Below are 20,323 nucleotides of genomic sequence, written 5' to 3'. Positions count from 1 at the left end.
ATTGTTATTCTTTTTATTTCTACTGAAATCACTTTTTTTTTAAATTTAAATTTCTAATTATGTATATTTCTTTTATTTTTATTTTTTATCAATGACAGATTTATTGGCAAGGTATAATTAATTCAACACCGTTTTTTTTTTCTTTTCTGAATCAATAAGAGTCAATTTTTTAAATTAAAAAAAAGCTTTATTATTTTATTATTATACCTGTCAACGTTATTTATAGTTTAGTTGTGTCATTGTTTGTTTTCTTTTTCTTTTTCTATGACATTAATTTATGTATATGCTGAAATAAAATAAAATATCAAATGTTGTCCTGAACTTGAGAATTTACAAATTATTTGTTTGTCAAATTTCATAATAATTTGAATAACAATAAATTGCTAAGATAAAAAGTCTATAAACTCTTTTTTTTAAATATTGCATAATATGTAAATTATTATTTTTGTCAAACAAAAAATACTTTTTTTATTTTAAAAATAAATCAAACATTCATATGGTAATTTAGAAAACATAATTGTATTTAAAAAAAAAATATTCAATACATGATAAAAATCAACTATACATGTTTGTGATAATATTTCTATTTTCGTTGACAATCCGCTGTCCATTTTTTTTTTTTTTTTATCAATTGATTGATTGATCAATCGTCTGGTATTATTTTACGATAAACTAAAAAAATCGTACGATATATATATACGAAATTATATAAGCCATATTTTATTCTTATCAACAAAAAGTAAATATTTCAACAAGTAATAATAATAGTTACTAAAAACAAAAATATTATTTACAATAAAAAAAAATATTTATTGGGCATGTTAAGATATTTATTAATTTGTTTGTTGTAAATTTTGGTATATCGTTATCAAAAATGATATGTGACATAAAAAGCTGTTGAGAAAGCAAGAATAACCAGATTCTTATTTTTTTGTTTTTTTAATTTTTGAAGGCCAACAATATAAATTAACGTACATGTAGCTGTTTTTTTTTTTTCTTCTTATTTTATATGGATATATATGATGTTTAATTTTATAGCAATGTTTGACTAAAGAAGCATCAACCTGGATGAGCAAGATGTCTCTCCCACTTGTGATGTGACTTTTGCAATAATCCCCACTTGAATTTATTTAATATTTCCTTTCCCTTGGCTTTATATATAATACACTGTTCAACTCTGATGTTAGCTTAAATAAATTGTTTATTCAGATCATTTTGAACCACCTGAAACAACATGATTTATCAAACAATTATTTTTGCTTTTATCACACTTTGTCCAGCAGTAAGTTGTTTTAATTAAAATTATTTAATTAATTTTTTTTTTTTATTTGTTCATTCATTCATTCATCTTAATATTTGCTTATATTTATTTATTATTATTTTTTTTTTGTTTATAGATTATTTTTGCTGAAAATGCAACAAAAACAGTGATTGGTGTTGAGATTTATTACGAGACACGTTGTGGTGATAGCATCAGATTTATTGAACAACAATTATTGCCATCATATGCTGCCTTAAAAGATCACCTTGACATCACATTCATTCCTTATGGCAAAGCAACGGTAATTCATTTTTCAAATATTATTATCATTTTTTCTTTAATTTTAGAAAATGAAAAATCACAAGTTTCTCCTATTTATAATTTAATAAATTAATTGAAAACATAAAATAATATTTCATCAGTTAAATTTCTAATATATTTTCTATTCTTATTTTTTTATAAAGATTTAATTTAAAAATTTCCACTGTAGGTAATTTTAAATTACGCGTAACTATCAAAAGATTAAAAAAGAGTTATATAATTATTTCTAATGCAATTTATCATTTTATTTTTTATTTTATTTTCAACATGATGACTTGGCATTTATTTAGGCGTATAATTTATTTATTATTTTTATATTTGAAAATACGTGTTATCAAATTAATTGCTCAATCAATAATTTGATAATGATTGTCTTGAAAAAAAAATACAATATATTTAAAATAGAAAAAAAAATAAATTTCAAACTTTTTTTTACTAAATTTAGATGTAAACAGTTGTGTCTAATCTTATCAATAAAATTCATATAATCAATCATTGAAATTAAAAAAAAAATATTAAAATAAATTAATAAAAAAAGAAAGAGAAAAAAATTTATTAACACATGAGTCATTTGTCATTACAACTGTGTTTTTATTTTTCAATAAAAAAAAACAAAAAAAAAATGACATATATATTTACAAAAATGATATAAATTTTTTTTTTTTATCTTGATTCAATATTTTACTGATAAGTAAAAAAATTGAGGTCAATCAAAAAAAAAAAAAAAATAGCAAAATATTAGTGTTCTTTTTTTTGTAATTCTAATGACTTAATTTTTTTTTCTTCTAGCACAAGTATGATGAATCAACTGGAGCATGGGAATTTTCTTGTCAGCATGGACCCTTAGAATGTGCTGGAAATAAAGCTCAAGCTTGTGGACTTGATGCTATAAAAAAACATGAAGCCACGGAAAATCAACAATTTTATTCTGTTAATTTTGTTGGTTGCATTATGAAAGCAGGCCATGATGAAATTCTTCCAGTAGAAAATGTATTTAACATAATATAATTATTATTAAAATACATGTTTTTTTAAATTTAATTTAATTTTAATTTACAGTGTGCAAGAAGTGCCAATTTAAAAGAAGAAACAGTGACACAAATTTTAAATTGCAAAAATAATGATACCATTGCAGATGTTCTTTTAGTTGCTCATGGTGAAAAAACTAAAACTTTAAATCCAAGCCTTTCATTTGTTCCAACTGTTGTCATTAATAAGGTAGCAAAAAAAAATTTCTAAATAATTTTATAAAAATATATTAAATTAATTATTAATTTTCTAGGAATATCCAAGTGATCAGGGAAATTATATTAGAAATAATTTTGTAAAATCAATTTGTGATCGTTTGCCAACAACTGAAGTTAAACCACAAATTTGCACAGCTTGAAATATTTTAATTAATGAATGATTGTATAATTTTTTTTTTCTTAAAATAACATTAAAAAACAATAAATAAATAAAGATATTACATATAAATAATAATGTTGTAGCTTTTTTTATTTTAATAATTGAATTATGTTTTTAATAAAAATAATATTAAAAATTAATAAATATTTTTAATTTTATGTATTATGAAAATTATTACTTGATCACAATTTAATTATTTCTTTGTATTTTTATCATTTTACGTGTTACTTTGAGCATTATTGTCATAAAAAATTTATGTTATATTTATGTCATTACGTATCAATAAACGTGACTAACTTTTATTTTCTGCTCAATTTATATTACGAATAACAACGTGTTCAGTAAAATTCCCATGTTTAGAAAAAATAAAAAAAAAACATCAAACAATGATGATGATGATGATGATAATCTAGAATCAACACAAAATAACGATTGAGATACAATTGATGAATATTCATTGTTGGCAGTTGTAACAATATTAATTTTATGATACTTAATGTAAACTACTATAGTTTTTATGTTTTGATATAAACATATAATCTTTTAATGAATGTAATATCAACAAAATAGATAAATATTTATTTTCAAAAAGTAGCATAAAAAGAAAAATTATCCATAAAATAATCCAGTGACAGATTTAGTACAGACTGAATAGGTATTAATCATGATTCGAAATACTTTATGTCTATTTGTTTGCGTAGCGGTAATGAGTGTTATCGGTAAGTTTTCTTAGTAAAATAAGTCATAAGTATTCTGATAATAAAATTTTAATTTTATTGTAATTTTCATAAATTAATTTTAAGACTAAATTGTCATTATTTTAATTAGATTATTTGGTTAATAAAAAATATAAATTGTTGAATAATATTTATAAAGTATTAATTGAAATTTTATTTTTTTAAATTAATGAGTAATAATTTATTTATTTACATGTGATATCTTGATGATGATATTTTTGCGAGAATAATAATTAGAATATAAATATATAATTTTTTTTTTTTTTTTTTTTAAATTACAGTGTCAGCAAAACCTAATTGGAAACCACCATGTCCCTGTGGTAAACCAACTCCAGGGCCAACTCCAGGACCAACACCAGGTCCAACTCCTGGACCATCACCATGTCCAACTGATGGTCCAACTGAAGGTCCAACTGATGGACCGACTGATGGACCAACTGAAGGTCCAACTGATGGTCCAACTGATGGACCAACTGATGGTCCAACTGATGGACCAACTGATGGACCGACTGATGGTCCAACTGATGGTCCAACTGATGGTCCAACTGATGGACCGACTGAAGGTCCAACTGAAAAACCAACTGGAAAACCAACTCCAGGACCAACTCCAAGACCAACACCTAAACCACCATGTTCTGTCTGTCATCATAAACATGGACATGGGTTACATGGACAAGCTTCAGCTGGTATTGGTGCATCTGTAAAAGGTGGAATAACTCATGGTATTAAACATGGTCTAGCTATGGGTGCAAGCGCTAAACAAAATGCACAAGTTGGATTTAATATTTGATTCGCAAAATCGAATAATTTAAATTATAATCTGTATGATGATAGAAAAAAATGAATAAAAATATTTTACTTTTATATGTATATGGTTTTTTAAAATAATTTTCTTTATTACTAAATGCATGCACTGATTGCTCAACATTTAAAATAAGTGTGTAGTTTTAATTATTGTAAAATGATTTATTTGTTATTTATTTGAAATATTTCCTTATTTAATGTGCTTTATTTTTATTGAAAAGCCGTTTTTTTTATTTTTTTTATTCTTTTTTCTCGTCTGAATCACCGCAGAATATAACTTATCAATAATGTTCATGTATATAAATACAATGATAATTACATTACCTTAAAAAAAGAGCTTGAAATAATAATAAACAATGTCCTACTGTTTTTCCGGATTTAATTAGAGACCCACAACGGTCTTTAAAGTACAATTATACGTACGCAGTATCGAAATATTTTGTTTTAATAAAATATGTATTATCACTGACAGGTGAAATAATAGTAATTAATTATGATTATTAGGAAGCTGTATTTTACTTTGTTTATCACTAGGCTATTTCGTCACTCAAAGTATGTTAGCAGAGCGAATAAATATTTTTTTTTATTCATATGAAAATTGTATATAAAAGATACTTTCCTTAGTATTATTGCAGTTGAAGATATACTTCTGTAGAACCGTAGAAAAAAAAAAAAAAAGAAAAACCAATTAAAAATGGCTCGTTTTTCTTTGTTTTTTATAACTTTGAGCGTGGTGTGCTTTTTCGGTAAGATTTTTTAAATTTTTTAAACATAAAAGAGTTTGATTTATTTGGTGAAATTAACGGAACGTTTATAAGTTGATAGAAAAACGGCATTTTATTTTAGATTAATCAGTGAATACAATGGACAACAGTTTAATTGGTTTTTTTATTTTTTAGCCACCGTAATTGCACATCCAATTGACTGTGATGACGATACAATTTCTCCTGTGTCAAGTGCTGCAAGCAGTAGTCAATCAAGCAGTAATTCTGCTTCAAGTGCAAACAGCTCAAGTGGTTCAAATCCAACTGACTGCGATGATAGTGAAACAAACTCTGGATCAAACGCAAGCAGTAATTCCGCTTCAAGTTCTAGCAGTGATTCCAGTTCAAATGCAGGAAGTAATGCTGGTTCAAGTGCTGGTAGCAATGCCGGTTCAAATGCAGGCAGTAACGCTGGTTCAAGTGCAGGAAGTAATGCTGGATCAAGTGCAGGTAGCAATGCTGGATCGAGTGCAGGAAGTAACGCTGGATCAAGTGCAGGAAGTAATGCTGGATCAAGTGCCGGCAGTAATGCTGGATCGAGTGCAGGAAGTAACGCTGGATCAAGTGCAGGAAGTAACGCTGGATCAAGTGCAGGAAGTAATGCTGGATCAAGTGCAGGAAGTAATGCTGGATCAAGTGCAGGCAGTAATGCTGGATCAAGTGCAGGAAGCAATGCTGGATCAAGTGCAGGAAGTAATGCTGGATCAAGTGCAGGTAGCAATGCTGGATCAAGTGCAGGAAGCAATGCTGGATCAAGTGCAGGCAGTAATGCTGGATCAAGTGCAGGAAGTAATGCTGGATCAAGTGCAGGAAGCAATGCTGGATCAAGTGCAGGAAGTAATGCTGGATCAAGTGCAGGCAGTAATGCTGGATCAAGTGCAGGTAGCAATGCTGGATCAAGTGCAGGAAGCAATGCTGGATCAAGTGCAGGAAGTAATGCTGGATCAAGTGCAGGAAGTAATGCTGGATCAAGTGCAGGCAGTAATGCTGGATCAAGTGCAGGAAGCAATGCTGGATCAAGTGCAGGAAGCAATGCTGGATCGAGTGCAGGAAGTAACGCTGGATCAAGTGCAGGAAGTAATGCTGGATCAAGTGCAGGTAGCAATGCTGGATCTAATGCAGGTAGCAATGCTGGATCAAGTGCAGGCAGTAACGCCGGTTCCAACGCTGGATCAAATGCCGGAAGTAATGCAGGAAGTAATGCTGGATCAAATGCAGGAAGTAATGCAGGTTCAAATGCCGGAAGTAATGCTGGATCGAAAACAGGCAGTCTTATCAATGTCGGTGCTAAAGTTTTAAGCAAAAGTGGTGCAGGATCTCATGCAATTAGTGGTGCTGGATCAAAAGCAGGCAGTCTTGTAAATGTTGGTGCCAAAGTTTTGAGTGGAAGTGGTGCTGGATCAAAAGCAGGCAGTCTTGTCAATGTTGGTGCTAAAGTTTTGAGTGGAAGCGGCGCTGGATCTCACGCAGTTAGTGGTGCTGGATCAAAAGCAGGCAGTCTTGTTAATGTTGGTGCTAAAGTTTTGAGTGGAAGTGGTGCTGGATCAAAAGCAGGCAGTCTTGTTAATGTTGGTGCTAAAGTTTTGAGTGGAAGTGGTGCTGGATCTCATGCAGCTAGTGGCGCTGGATCAAAAGCAGGCAGTCTTGTCAATGTCGGTGCCAAAGTTTTGAGTGGAAGTGGCGCTGGATCAAAAGCAGGCAGTCTTGTAAATGTTGGTGCCAAAGTTTTGAGTGGAAGTGGTGCTGGATCTCATGCAGGTAGTGGTGCTGGATCAAAAGCAGGTAGTCTTGTCAATGTTGGTGCTAAAGTTTTGAGTGGAAGTGGTGCTGGTTCTCATGCAGCTAGTGGCGCTGGATCAAAAGCAGGCAGTCTTGTCAATGTTGGTGCTAAAGTTTTGAGTGGAAGTGGTGCTGGTTCTCATGCAGCTAGTGGCGCTGGATCAAAAGCCGGTAGTCTTGTCAATGTCGGTGCTAAAGTTTTAAGCGGAAGTGGTGCTGGATCACACACAGCTAGTGGTGCTGGATCAAAAGCAGGCAGTCTTGTCAATGTTGGCCTTGGTGTTTTAGGCTCAGCAACTCACCATCATGCAGATTGTTAAATCAAACATATTCATAATTGAAAAAAATCATACCATTAATTACATAATATTTAATTTGTATCAATTATATTTTATTCCTGTTTATTGCTGTAAACAAATTTTGACAATTAAATAGCTAGTTTACAATTCTTTTTTTCTATATTTATTCTTGTAAAAACAATTCTTTTAAATTTTTTTTTTTGTTACACAGTTTCTTTTATTTTTTTATTTTTCAATTATTCTCAAGTAATAATAACGGATACATACTATAATCTGTTGAATTTACATACTTGATAGTTTAATCTTATAATGAAATGTATGTTTATTGATTGTTTAGTTTGTTAACCTGCTGCAAATGATTAAAGTTTGAACAACTGTTCGTGACGTATATAAATACAAAAATCAATTGTAAAAAAAATTCATACATTATTCAATGAGCATATTTGAATACCCAGATACTTAAGTTTTGAAGCGTAAGATCAAATTACGTATTCATTGAAAAAAAAATTAAAACATTATGATTCATTAACAACTAATACCTATATACTTATGGAAAATGTTTGTCGATGCTAATTTGTCAAATTTAAATATTCGTTTGAATTTGTATTTTAATTAAAATATATTCATAATTTTATTTTTAAATAAAATTATTTCAAATCACACCAATAATATTGTTAAATATCCACAGCAATGTCAAATTGAACCAAAATTGTGTTATAGATAAAGAACCGTATAAGTTCATTAATATTAATCGATTCTAATTTCTAATTCAAAAAAAACGTCCAAATCATAATCATCTAAAGATCAATATCAAAATCAATGATTCCATTGTACTCAATTTATTTTTAAACAAAGTTATATTATTTTAACCTTAAATTAATTATAAGATTTATGAAACAAATAAAAAAAATAAATAAATACCTATATAAGTATACTGAATGTATATATAGATAAACTTAAATTGACTTAAATTAAATTTCAATATGATATTTTTTAATTAAAAAAAAACTCATTGTATTTATTTTTCATTTTTTCATGTAAGTAGATCTATCTAAAAAAATTATAATTTTTAAAAAACATACATCTATTTCATTTTTTCAAAAAAAAAAAAATTATCGTCAAGGCAAGCGAATGCGATACCGAAATAATTTGCATCTGTTGGTTGCAATTTATTACCAAATAAATATAAACATTGTCTGAGTTGGCTGAGTCAACATGCTGAGTTGACTGAGTCGACAATTATCAAAATATCTTTAGACAATAAAAACTGTCTGATATAGCTATCATGCCAAATAGTATTTATTTTATTTTTTTGTAATTAAAACGAAAAAATTTATCCATCAATTAATAAGCAATATATTAATTTCATTGTAACGATAATTTATTTTTCATCATTGACCATGAATCAATTTAAAATACAAGTTATTTTTGAGTGCTTAACATTTAAACAGGTGTTTATGACGTCGATGCTTTCACACACATATACTTTTACTTTTGCAAAACTGATATCAAATTTAAAATTAATCCAAAAATTATATTTAAAATTTAAAAAAAAAAACTTAAATCTATTATTTTAAATTTAAATGTATAATTTATTTTATTTTCATTAAAATAAAAATATATATATTAATTTCCCAGATTTTTTTTTTTTTAATTTTTTCATGACAACTGAAATAATAGTGAAAGATAAAGATTTCGCTTTATTTAAAATTAAATATTAATAATAATTATTGTATAAAAAAAAAAACAAATGAAATTAAATGAACAAACAAATATATTTCTAAAAAAAACTTGGTCAATAGGGTATTTGAATTTGAATTTTCATAGAATATTCTACCAATGCCATCACGTAGTTTAATCATGTACTACATATTGAAATGTTTTTTTTTTTTTCTTGAGTTGTTTATCTGTGTTTATCTATTTAAACAATAACAATAATATTCAAATATTATTGTTATTGTTATTCTGATGATAAACATATTTGTTGTCCTTTTTTTTTTTTTTTATTTTTTGATAGCACAGACGACGCGAAAGGGGCAGATCCCGTTTATCATTGTCAATTTGTGATTTCGCTGTCATATAATTTTCTTGCCTGTTGATTTACAATCAAATAAGAGCAACGAAAAAAAAAATGGCTGATAATAAAGAACCACCACCATTATTTGACAACGTTGATATTGATAAAAACGAAGAAATGCTAGATGACGATGACGAAGATATATTTGCATCTGCAATTATGGTTTGTATTTTAATTATTTATTTAAACAATTTATCATCTCATCATCTAGTTCATCCAACAAGTAGTTTATTAATTATATATATATATATATATTATAAATTACTAGGAACAAAATCCTTTGAGTAATTCGTACAATGGAGTATCAAGTGTACAAGCTGAGCTACCAAAATTATCACTTCATGATGTACCAGAGAGCAATTCATACTCAACACTTACCAGTCCAGTTGCATCATCAGAGCCAATTAATTCACCTCTTGGTAATCTGACAAATGATAATACTGATTTACAAGAAGTACCAATTAACAATGATGATAAATCAATTTCAAATATCAAAGAATCTGATTCACTTGAAGAGGTATTTATTTATTTATCTATTTATTTATTCAACTCTTTTTTTTCAAATTGTAATTTAATTTTCAGGTACCAACTGAAACAACAGATATCCTATTAAAAATAACAGTTACTGAACCACAAAAAATGGGTGATGGCATGGGTGCATACATGGCTTATACTGTCAAAACTAAAACGAACATGCCAATATTTAAAAAACGAGTATTCAGTGTTTCAAGACGTTTCAGTGATTTTCTTGGTCTACATGATAAACTTGTAGAAAAATATTTGAGAAGTGGAAGGATAATACCACCAGCACCAGAAAAAAGTGTTATTGGTAATAAATATATATATTCACCAATCAACAAAATTATATCCAAAATATGTCATCGTTTAAATCGTAATGAAAGAAAAATAATACATAATATGTTATTTATGTATTATCATTTTTATTTTTTTTACCATAAATAATTATAAGTTGATTGTGGTGATTAATGGCAAATTTATTTTCAAAACAGGAATGACTAAAATTAAAATGTCTGGTGATAAAAATCAGGAACAAAATTCAAGTTCAACAGAATTTGTTGAAAGACGTAGAGCTGCATTGGAAAGATATCTTAATAGAACAGCATTACATCCAGTTTTAGGTGTTGATCCTGATTTTCGTGAATTTTTAGAAGCTGGTAAATTGATTATTATTTAAAGATAATTTATGTGGATTGATTTGATTTATTTTTTCGTTTAGAAATGGATTTACCAAGAGCATCAAGGACATCAGCATTGAGTGGTGCTGGTATGATGCGACTATTCAATAAAGTTGGTGAAACAGTCAACAAAATAACATATAAAATGGATGAAAGTGATTCGGTAAATATATTATTAAATGTTAATATTTATTTCAGATTTTAAGTGGTTGAGTGATTGAATTTTTCTGTTGTTTTTTTTTTTTTTCTTGTCATGTTGCATGTTTTGATAAATTAAGAAAAAATAAATTTTATGTTGCTTTCATTTATTAGGATGATAAGGTAAAGTATGTTGTTTTAAAAATCTCATCATTGTTATTGCTTAAATTAATTGCCAGCCACATCAGCTTATTATCACTGTGAATTGTTTTCAATTAAAATTCATATATGTGTTGATGATTTAATGCGTTTTTTTTTTTCTTTCTAAATAGTGGTTTGAAGAAAAAACATTACAAATTGATTCTTTGGATACACAATTACGTTCTTTACATGGTGCTGTGGAAGCATTGACATATCAACGTCGTGAATTGGCAAATTGTACTGGCGCAACAGCAAAATCAATTGCTGTACTTGGTCATGGTGAAGTTGGTGTATCACTTGGTCGTGCATTGGCACAACTTGCTGAGACACTTGAAAAAGTTGAAGTTGTTAATCGTGCACAGAGTAATTGTGATCTTTATCAATTTGGTGAAATGTTGAGAGATTATGTATCTCTTATTGCTGCAATTAAAGTAAGTTTAAGTTTTTAATTTAAATTAATAATAATAATCAAGTATTTTAATTTGTTTTTTTATTTTTTAAGGATGTTTTCCATGAACGTGTTAAAGTTTATCAAATTTGGCAACATGCACAAATGATGTTAAATAAAAAACGTGAACTACGTGCACGTATGGAACAAGCTGGACGTGGTGATAAAACATCACAAGCAGCAATTGAAGTTATTGAATGGGAATCAAAAGTTGAACGTGGACAAGAAGAATTTGATAATATATCACAAATGATTAAAAAAGAAATTGAAAGATTTGAAGTATTGAGAGTTGATGATTTTAAAAAGCAATTAATTGAATATCTTGAAACAATGTTACAGCATCAAAATCAATTGGTTAAACATTGGGAAAGTTTTTTGCCTGAAGCTCGTGCTGTTGCTTAAATTAATTCATAATAAATATATCAATTTATAAAAGAAGAAAAAACAAATTATAAATACAAAGAACTATATTTTTTTTTTCTTTTATTTTTCTCAACAATAAAAGAGAAGAAAAAAAAATGAATAAATAAACTTCCAAGCATTGTTGTTATAATACATGCGTCATATTATTGATCATAAAAATTACAAGAATTCAAAACATTCTAATATTTAATAATAATAAAATAATTTTAAGAATAAAAGAAAAAAAAGCAACCAAGTGATTTTATTCACAATATAAACATTTAATTCTTTTTATAAGTATATTTCATTGTAATTAAAATTTAAAAGAAAAAAACAATAATCAATTGGACCTGTTGATTCCATTTAGACAATTTGGGTTCATCTATTATTATTATTATTATTATTTACAAGGTCTAATTATAATAAATCAACATTGTTAATAAATGATTTATCAACATGTTAAAATATTACAGCTGAATTGTTTCAGAGTATTTAACTGATACAAATGATAATTAAAAAAAAAAAAGACATTCCTCGAATCAGTACGTCAATGTCATCTCAAATTTGAGCAAATAATTATTTTATTTATAAAGCAATCATGTCAAATTGGGACACAAAAACAATATACCTATAATTAAATTAAATTAATTAAAATTGCATGTACATAGTTTATTGTTTGAATTCATTGATAAATTTTTAATATGATAATTATATAAACAAATGCAATTTCCATTGTTACAATCAATAAAATATTAATTCAAAAATACAATACATTTTTAATTATTTATTATTATTTATCAAAGAAAGAAAGTGAGAGAGAGAGAGAGAAGAAGAGTTTTTTTAATTTTTTTTTTATTTTGTATGATTGAGAGGTTAGGTAAATTACACACGTGTAAATATTGTGACACACATATTAGACAGTTGTTGTTGTTTGTAAACAAAAATAAAAAAGTAAACAATAATATTGTTAAACAATGGATACTAGAAAATGTTTACACAATTATTATGTAAAAACTCAAACAGATGGAATAACAATTTTAAATCTAATTGAAGAATCATTTAATCAGGATTCACTGACAATTGTTCAATCATTAATATTATCATATACAAATAAATTAATAGAATTAAATAATGAAGAATTATTAAATAATCTAAGGATTCTATTGATATGTGAATATCAGCTGTATGAAAAATCAATTGAAAAGGTAAAAAAACATAATATTTCATTGAAATTTTTCAACAATTTGTTATCTGATAATTATTTAAAAAATGACAAGGATCAAAGAATAATATTTGACGTAATAACTTTGTTATTAACAAATTCAGTTGATTCAAAAGATGTTGAAAATTTACTTGTCAAAATTTGTGATGATGATGGATTTGCACCAGAAGAAATTATTCAAATTGTCGAATGTTTTGTTGATGCAATGAATTTAAAATCCAAAATTTATGGTGATGATGATGATTGTCGAAAAGAATACCAGTATAAAATTGGTGATTTGCTTGTTAGTAAAATAAATGACTGGTTTTTAAAAATTGATAATAAATATTTTAGAAGTTTAATATCATTGATATCAAAAATCATTGAAACTTGTGATACAATCAGTGTAATAGATAAACTTTGGAATATAATTTTAAACAATAATAGCATTGAAGAATCTTTAACACTATTTTGTGCATTAACTGATGATTTTTTTACTCAAAAATCATCTAAAGTTATTGATATAAATATTAGCAATATTAATGATGAAAGATATTGGAGTATAATTAAATTTGGACTGACATCAAACGTTCAACAACAACGTAAACAAGCTCAACACATTATGAAAACAACAATTGAATTTATCAACAACAACAAAACATATTTAAATGATTTAACAACATTGATAATTCCATTTATAAATCAATCAGACAAATCAATATCACTGGAATTATCAACAGACTTTTTTTTACTTCTTGAAAGTCTAGAAGAAAAACAATCTCATCTGGTACTACCAGCATTTTCTCGTCTTGAATCATTGATATCATCAAGTCATTTATTTAATTCTATCTGGCTTAAAATTATTTTTCAACGTATATTTCATCATGACACAACTATTGTTGTTAAATCTGGTCTTCTAATAATGCTAAATATTGATCCAATAATTTTTAACAATGAATTTATTGAACTTTTAGTTACAGTACTTAACAGCACATTTTTATATGATGAACAAAGCTTCAATCCACAATCAGAGATAACTCAAAAATTGACAAATATATTTATAAAAGCTGAACATAGTAAAATTAATTTTATCAATGATTTTATAATTTATTTATCAAAGATACAATTTTTAGCACCTGTACCATTGTTTTGGATCATTGAAGGACTACGTGGTTTAAAGGATACTCCAATAAATACAAATTACTGGTCACAGCGAGAATTACAAGCCTTGACAATAATTTTTAACAACGGTATATTAAAACAAACAAAAGAAATTCGTGAATTAACAATGTCATCATTGTCGAAATGTTTTTTAATATTTACCAAACAAACAATTGATTTAAAAATTTTATCAGAAACATTTTTATTAAATGATTATTATTTTTTAACTGATAAAAACAATGATGATTTTTTAGAATATATTAGAAATAATATAACGCAAGATGATGCTGTTGATTATGTGAAAAATAATTGTGAAAATATCATTGAAAATAATGACAAATTGAGCATTGAATTATTTGGAAAAATGATTTATTTATTATTAAAATGTCATAAAATATTAACAACAAAAACGTGTCCAACTAAAAATATATTAAATAATTTATTTAAAGAGTTAATTGACATTGACACAAGATCATATGCAAATATTAATTACTGCGAAAATTCATTAAATTTACTTGGCTATTTAAATACAAAAAATTTATTTGGTAATAATGCTTATGTTGATGGAGCTCTAAAATTTATAATAAAAACTTTGGATAATTCAATTTGTCCAAAAAATCATAGTGATGTTTTTGTTAATGTAAAAAATATTGAAAAATTGTTTGATAATAATTTATTCAATGATTTATTTGTTGGTATTGAAAAATTATTTTTAAAATCAATTGATGTAATTAATGGACATGATGTTGAAAATGTGAAATTCTGGTATGCTGTTTGTGTTTTGTTTGAATGTGGTAAGTCAATTGATGTTAAAAAAAAATATTTTAATGATTTTTATTGTGATTTTTTGTTAAATTTATGTCAAAAGTCATTAATTACAAATAAAATGAGTAAAGATGATGCTCGTTTTATATCAGAGTATCATGGAATAATAGCTAAATTGATTGAGCAATTATTTAATTATTTTACAATTAAAGATGAAGAAAAAATTAATGATTATCTTGGATCATTAATGAATCTCATTGAGACTGGAAGTGATCATGTTATTCCATCAATTCCAAAAATATTACTGGTATTAATGCAACAAGATAATTCGATAAACAATGATGATAATTATGATATTATAAAATCAATTGTTGAATTGACCTGGAAGCGTACATTAAACATGAAAAGAACAAAATTATTTTGGCTGTCAATTGAAGAAATCATTGGCTTAATAACAAATGATAAATTTCCAGAAACAGATGCATCTTGTTATGTCAATGAGCTGCTAGAAGCAAGTGAAAATATACCAAAATTACGTTTAATATTATTAAAGTCAATTAAAAAATTAAAACCATCATCAAAATATAAATTTAGTGATTCAATATTAACATGTTATCTTCATACAAATATTGGAAAAATTGAAAAGAGAATTGAAAGACAAATATTTAGATATGCATGCAATTATTTTACAAGTATATCACCACCACCAGAAATGCTAGTTCATTATCATGCAATTGAAGAAATATTATCAATGTCATCATGGAATCCAGATGCTGTCAATTTATCATATATTCCAGTGTTATTATTGCATCTTGTTAAACGTAAAAATAAAGGATACTATGCTAATTCAAATACTCATATATTAAACAATAGAATAATGCAAATTTTGTTGATTTTACAACCAACACTTGATGATGACAGTACATTGACTGTACATGAAGCAATATGTGATCATTTACTTGAAGAAAGTAATCAACCAAGTGTACGTGTTATGCAAGAATGGTTAATCATTAAAATTCATTTGATAAAACCAAAGTTACGTGAACAATTTTGGAATTTATTTGCCAAAGGTAGAGACAATAGACCAGCAAGTATCACATCACTTGCTTCAATTATTTATCATGTTTTAAAAAATTTACCAAGTCATGAAAAAAATGGATACTTTGAAAAGGCTATTGATTTTATTTTACCAAATTGTATGACACAACAATTTGTCGTTAGATTATATTGTCAGGTAAATTTAATTTATTATTTTTCATTTATTTGCAACAAATCTTTAATGGTTTTTTTATATTTTTATACAGGTTGTATTATCAAAATTATGTCAAATAGCAAATGAAGAAAAATGGATATTAAATTTTGAATGCAATGCTATTAAAAATTCACTAGAAATAAGTTTACGTCAAGGAAATTTGATGAAAAATTCATTAAAATTACTTGATGATTTTTATTTTACAACTTTTGATCCAATTGAAGATTATGATTTTCAGGTATGAATTAATAACCACATAAAATATATTTTAGTTAATTGTTTTTAATGGCTTTTTTTCAATATTTATTTCAGACAATATTTTATGATATTCCTAGATTACTTAATGTTTCTCTGGATGAATGTATCAACGAGACGATTGTGAGCTATTGTTCATGGAATGAAAAAATATCATTGCCCTATTCGAGACGTAATTATTTGAGTTCAATATGTACTCCATCACAATGGCAAGAAAAAGATAATAATAAAACAAATGATGGACATTATACATCAACAGTATCAAACAATGATATACAAAAAAAAATAACACCAACAAAATCCGTTGATTTTATTGATGACATGCAAATAATAACACCAACATATAAACAAAAAATTATTGACAATGACATGGGAATGATTGTCGTTGCAAGTTTAATTGACAGTTATCAAAATTTAGGTGGTTTATCAAGAACATGTGAAATTTTTTGTGCAAGACAATTAATATTATCAAGTGCAAAAAATATTGAAAATAAAGAATTTCAATGTTTAAGTGTATCATCAGAAAAATGGGTAAATATTGTTGAAATTAAAACACATGAATTACGTGATTATTTAATGGAAAAAAAATTAAATGGATGGAGTTTAATTGGTGCTGAACAAACAGCAAATAGTGTTAGTCTTAAAAATATTTCATTTCCTAAAAAAACAATTTTATTATTGGGAAATGAAAAAAATGGTATACCAGCAAATTTAATACCATTGTTGGATATGTGTGTTGAAATTCCACAAGCTGGTGTTGTTAGATCTTTAAATGTTCATGTCACTGGTGCAATTTGTCTTTGGGATTATGCTAAACAACATATTTTTGTCAAAGATTATTAATTATTTTGTGTATTTTTAATATCTATAATAATCATACCATTTTTTTTTAAATGTAAATTTGTTTAGAAAATTAAAAGAAACATTAAATTTTTACAATTAATATTGTCATTGTTGTTGTTATTATTTTTTTTGCAATACAGAAATTTTAAATTTACGCGGTCAAAAAAAATGGCGAATGTTTTTTTTTTCTCTGTGTGTGTACACACACTCTCTCCAGCTGTCAAAATAAATAATTATGTTTACAAATTTTTTCTCTCATGAATACAATGATAAAAAGGATAAATAAACAAGTCAATTAAATTATTAAATAATTAAAATATTTAAAAATGGGAAAACGTAAAGCTAAAAATAACAATGCCACTAAAAATAAAGAAATAATTGTCAAGAAAAGTTGTTTAAAAAATAGAGAAACACCAAAAGTTGAACCTGATGAAGAATCAACTGGTCAAGCAGTTATTGAAATCTTGAGTGATGATAATCTTGCTAAAATATTTTCATATTTACCAATTAAAAAACGTCTTGATATAGAAAAAGGTATTTATTAATTTTAAAATGATCTTTTTTTTTAATTTATTGCAATTAATTTAGTGAGTTTAAGATGGCGAGATGTTAGTCAACAATCATGGCATGATATAAAAGAGCTAGATTTTTCAAAATCAATAGACAACGAATTATTGAGATCTCTAAAAAAACAAAAAGACATTGAAAAAATATTAGAGAGATGTGGATTCTATTTGACGTATATTAATTTATCGAAATTATGTAACTCAAGTATACTACAAATAATACGTCAACATTGTAATAACTTAACACGGATTGAACTTGATTTATGTAAATATTCAGATACACATTTTATAAATGCATTTACAAATATGGATAAACTTAAATATATTAAAATTAAAAATACATATGGACAATATTTATTTCGTTGTCTGACAAGTTTATCTGATGGAATTGAAGAAATACATTTGGGAATGTTACCATCAAGAAACTGTCCAGGTTATTTGTACAATCCATTACCAAAAAATTCACTAACTGTAAGTTAATTTCACATTATTTTTCTATATTATTATTAATTTACATCAATTCATTTCGATTAATTTTCTAGAGATTCAACAGTCTACGATGTCTATCAATAAATTCCCATGAACTCGATCAAAATGAGATAAAAATTATAAGCCAAAAACAAACATTAATTAATTTAAATCTTGCATTTTGTAAATTAAACAAAGAATATATTTGTTTAATATCTGATCTTGTTAATTTGGAGCATCTTGATTTACGTGGTGTTGATGCTGTTTATGATGTATTTTTGCGAAGCATAACATGGCAATGTAAATCATTAAAATATTTAGATATTAGTCTTTGTACATCTGTAACTGATATTGGACTAAATGAGCTATCAACTTTAAATTGCTTGGAAGAACTACTTGTAAATGACATGCGTAGAAATGTTACTGATTATCCATTTGAACATTTTCGACAATTAAAAAAATTAGATTGTAGAAATTGTAAGTACATTGGTGATGCTGGAATAATTGAGTTAATTAAAAATTCAATTAATCTTGAAGAACTTAATATTACAAGAACATCTGTTACATCTGAGACACTTGTTTCTGCCTCATCATCAACACAAATGCGAAATAATAATGTTGTTTTAAATATTTTTGTTGATTCATGGGTACTCGATGATTTTGATCCTAATGAAAATTCATCACAGTATTTACGTATTAAGAAAATATAACAGCCAAATAGTTTTATTATATATTTTTAAAATTTTAATTATAATATACTTACTTTATTAATTTATCAATAAATAAACATTTAAAAAAATCCAATTAAAACTGAATTAATGTCTGTTTTGTTTCGAAATATATTTTACATTTTACAACTAATAAAATAAAAATTACGATTGTTTTTTATTTATTTCTTCAGAATAAAATACGATAAATTGATGAAAAAAATTTGGAATAATAAATAATAATTACGAAATAATACAAAGCAAACCGTAAACTTTTAAATCTATAATAATATGAATAATAAATAATTAATAATAATTTATTTTTGCATTATTTCCATAATGAATAATCATATGATTGTACAAATGGATTTCTCGTAAACGTCTTAACGTGAACCGAGGAACAATAACAATAAGTACAGTAATAAATATAATCAATAATCGCAATTAATTTTTCTATATATATTTTGTCTTTTTTTTTTTTTTCTTTTTTGCATCACTACAAATTTTTTAAACGCAAAAACTATAATTTTTTTTTTTTTATTTTAATAATTACTATAATACATCTTTAAATAAAATTGTTTTTTTTTTTTTTTTATTTCGACAATTAGACTGTCAACAAAAGGAAGAATTTATAATTATTTTTCCCGATTTAATTTTTTTTTTGGTTCAGAAAGACTTCGTTTACTCATATAAGTATTTTTTATTTTTTTTTTGTTTCTTGTATATTTTCTTCACACCGTAGTGAATGTATTTTAATTAATTAATTTTTTTTTTTAACGTACTAACAGCTACAATACACAGAAATTCCCGAAATTAATTATTAAATTCAATCTGATAATAATTTTTCGGGTATTTCTTGTTGTAATATTTTTTTTTATTTTTTTTTTTTGTCGTAATTATTATTTAAATTTTCTTTTATTTATTTTTTATCTTTCATATATTTTTATTAAATTATTCGTTTTTTTCTTTTTCAAATACATCGTCAACGGTAGCAATAAAGTTTATCAATAAAAGTTTATTAATTATTTAATAATCCAGCCATGGCAACCAGATATATTTTTTTATTTTTTTATTTTTGGGTGGGTAATTAATTTGATAGTCTCGGTGTTATAGGCCAACTATTTTAACGCCTCAAATCGAGAGGGTTTTGTCACACTTTTTTTTAATTTTAATTTTGTTTTTTGCTTACTTTTTATTATTATTAAATTTTCTTTTTAATTAACTCCAATAAAAACCCATGAATTATTATTTAATTTTTTGTTTCTTGTCTT

General features: G+C 25.9%; 6 protein-coding genes across 13 annotated transcripts; all 6 read left to right on the top strand.

Annotated features, from left to right (window-relative positions):
* The first annotated feature begins 1,150 nt into the window (after positions 1-1,150).
* Positions 1,151-3,031, top strand: LOC122860527 (GILT-like protein 1). The gene is made up of 5 exons (XM_044164386.1): positions 1,151-1,282; positions 1,398-1,562; positions 2,372-2,572; positions 2,642-2,800; positions 2,865-3,031. The coding sequence occupies exons 1-5, from the start codon at positions 1,235-1,237 to the stop codon at positions 2,967-2,969; spliced, it is 678 nt and encodes a 225-aa protein (XP_044020321.1). The 5' UTR covers positions 1,151-1,234; the 3' UTR covers positions 2,970-3,031.
* A 542-nt stretch (positions 3,032-3,573) lies between these two features.
* On the top strand, positions 3,574-4,590 carry LOC122860526 (tetra-peptide repeat homeobox protein 1-like). Its single transcript, XM_044164385.1, has 2 exons — positions 3,574-3,708; positions 4,008-4,590. The coding sequence occupies exons 1-2, from the start codon at positions 3,654-3,656 to the stop codon at positions 4,514-4,516; spliced, it is 564 nt and encodes a 187-aa protein (XP_044020320.1). The 5' UTR covers positions 3,574-3,653; the 3' UTR covers positions 4,517-4,590.
* A 551-nt stretch (positions 4,591-5,141) lies between these two features.
* LOC122860525 (circumsporozoite protein-like) lies at positions 5,142-7,534 on the top strand. 8 transcript variants are annotated; one of them, XM_044164384.1, is made up of 3 exons: positions 5,142-5,276; positions 5,430-6,644; positions 6,993-7,534. In XM_044164384.1, exons 1-3 carry the CDS (start codon positions 5,225-5,227, stop codon positions 7,391-7,393), a joined length of 1,668 nt encoding a protein of 555 aa, XP_044020319.1. In that variant the 5' UTR covers positions 5,142-5,224; the 3' UTR covers positions 7,394-7,534. The 8 variants fall into 8 exon arrangements, with proteins under 8 accessions (XP_044020319.1, XP_044020317.1, XP_044020313.1 ...); XM_044164382.1 differs by having other exon boundaries at positions 6,849-7,534; XM_044164378.1 differs by having other exon boundaries at positions 6,705-7,534.
* A 1,793-nt stretch (positions 7,535-9,327) lies between these two features.
* On the top strand, positions 9,328-12,083 carry LOC122860524 (sorting nexin-2-like). Its single transcript, XM_044164375.1, has 7 exons — positions 9,328-9,611; positions 9,718-9,966; positions 10,032-10,278; positions 10,460-10,624; positions 10,687-10,808; positions 11,116-11,415; positions 11,487-12,083. The coding sequence occupies exons 1-7, from the start codon at positions 9,504-9,506 to the stop codon at positions 11,832-11,834; spliced, it is 1,539 nt and encodes a 512-aa protein (XP_044020310.1). The 5' UTR covers positions 9,328-9,503; the 3' UTR covers positions 11,835-12,083.
* Positions 12,084-12,822: 739 nt separating this feature from the next.
* Positions 12,823-17,372, top strand: LOC122847791. The gene is made up of 4 exons (XM_044145650.1): positions 12,823-12,841; positions 13,161-16,195; positions 16,266-16,451; positions 16,526-17,372. The coding sequence occupies exons 1-4, from the start codon at positions 12,823-12,825 to the stop codon at positions 17,309-17,311; spliced, it is 4,026 nt and encodes a 1,341-aa protein (XP_044001585.1). The 3' UTR covers positions 17,312-17,372.
* A 69-nt stretch (positions 17,373-17,441) lies between these two features.
* On the top strand, positions 17,442-19,214 carry LOC122860521 (F-box/LRR-repeat protein 3-like). The gene is made up of 3 exons (XM_044164374.1): positions 17,442-17,845; positions 17,900-18,348; positions 18,420-19,214. Exons 1-3 carry the CDS (start codon positions 17,638-17,640, stop codon positions 19,053-19,055), a joined length of 1,293 nt encoding a protein of 430 aa, XP_044020309.1. The 5' UTR covers positions 17,442-17,637; the 3' UTR covers positions 19,056-19,214.
* Positions 19,215-20,323: the final 1,109 nt, after the last annotated feature.

This window comes from Aphidius gifuensis, linkage group LG1 (assembly GCF_014905175.1).
Source record: "Aphidius gifuensis isolate YNYX2018 linkage group LG1, ASM1490517v1, whole genome shotgun sequence".
In the NCBI taxonomy this organism is placed as follows: domain Eukaryota; kingdom Metazoa; phylum Arthropoda; class Insecta; order Hymenoptera; family Braconidae; genus Aphidius; species Aphidius gifuensis.
This window is presented reverse-complemented; position numbering and strand designations above follow the sequence as displayed.

Excerpts from the sequence above, each read along its gene's own strand:
- LOC122860527 (XM_044164386.1), top strand. The coding sequence starts at position 1,235 with ATGATTTATCAAACAATTATTTTTGCTTTTATCACACTTTGTCCAGCA. Across the intron at positions 1,563-2,371 it reads TTCCTTATGGCAAAGCAACG|CACAAGTATGATGAATCAAC; the intron begins GTAATTCATTTT and ends TTTTTCTTCTAG. Across the intron at positions 2,573-2,641 it reads AAATTCTTCCAGTAGAAAAT|TGTGCAAGAAGTGCCAATTT; the intron begins GTATTTAACATA and ends TTTAATTTACAG.
- LOC122860526 (XM_044164385.1), top strand. The coding sequence starts at position 3,654 with ATGATTCGAAATACTTTATGTCTATTTGTTTGCGTAGCGGTAATGAGT. Across the intron at positions 3,709-4,007 it reads AGCGGTAATGAGTGTTATCG|TGTCAGCAAAACCTAATTGG; the intron begins GTAAGTTTTCTT and ends TTTAAATTACAG.
- LOC122860525 (XM_044164376.1), top strand. The coding sequence starts at position 5,225 with ATGGCTCGTTTTTCTTTGTTTTTTATAACTTTGAGCGTGGTGTGCTTT. Across the intron at positions 5,277-5,429 it reads GAGCGTGGTGTGCTTTTTCG|CCACCGTAATTGCACATCCA; the intron begins GTAAGATTTTTT and ends TTTATTTTTTAG.
- LOC122860524 (XM_044164375.1), top strand. The coding sequence starts at position 9,504 with ATGGCTGATAATAAAGAACCACCACCATTATTTGACAACGTTGATATT. Across the intron at positions 9,967-10,031 it reads AATCTGATTCACTTGAAGAG|GTACCAACTGAAACAACAGA; the intron begins GTATTTATTTAT and ends TTTAATTTTCAG. Across the intron at positions 10,279-10,459 it reads ACCAGAAAAAAGTGTTATTG|GAATGACTAAAATTAAAATG; the intron begins GTAATAAATATA and ends TTTTCAAAACAG.
- LOC122847791 (XM_044145650.1), top strand. Across the intron at positions 16,196-16,265 it reads TCGTTAGATTATATTGTCAG|GTTGTATTATCAAAATTATG; the intron begins GTAAATTTAATT and ends ATTTTTATACAG. Across the intron at positions 16,452-16,525 it reads TTGAAGATTATGATTTTCAG|ACAATATTTTATGATATTCC; the intron begins GTATGAATTAAT and ends TATTTATTTCAG.
- LOC122860521 (XM_044164374.1), top strand. The coding sequence starts at position 17,638 with ATGGGAAAACGTAAAGCTAAAAATAACAATGCCACTAAAAATAAAGAA. Across the intron at positions 17,846-17,899 it reads ACGTCTTGATATAGAAAAAG|TGAGTTTAAGATGGCGAGAT; the intron begins GTATTTATTAAT and ends CAATTAATTTAG. Across the intron at positions 18,349-18,419 it reads TACCAAAAAATTCACTAACT|AGATTCAACAGTCTACGATG; the intron begins GTAAGTTAATTT and ends TTAATTTTCTAG.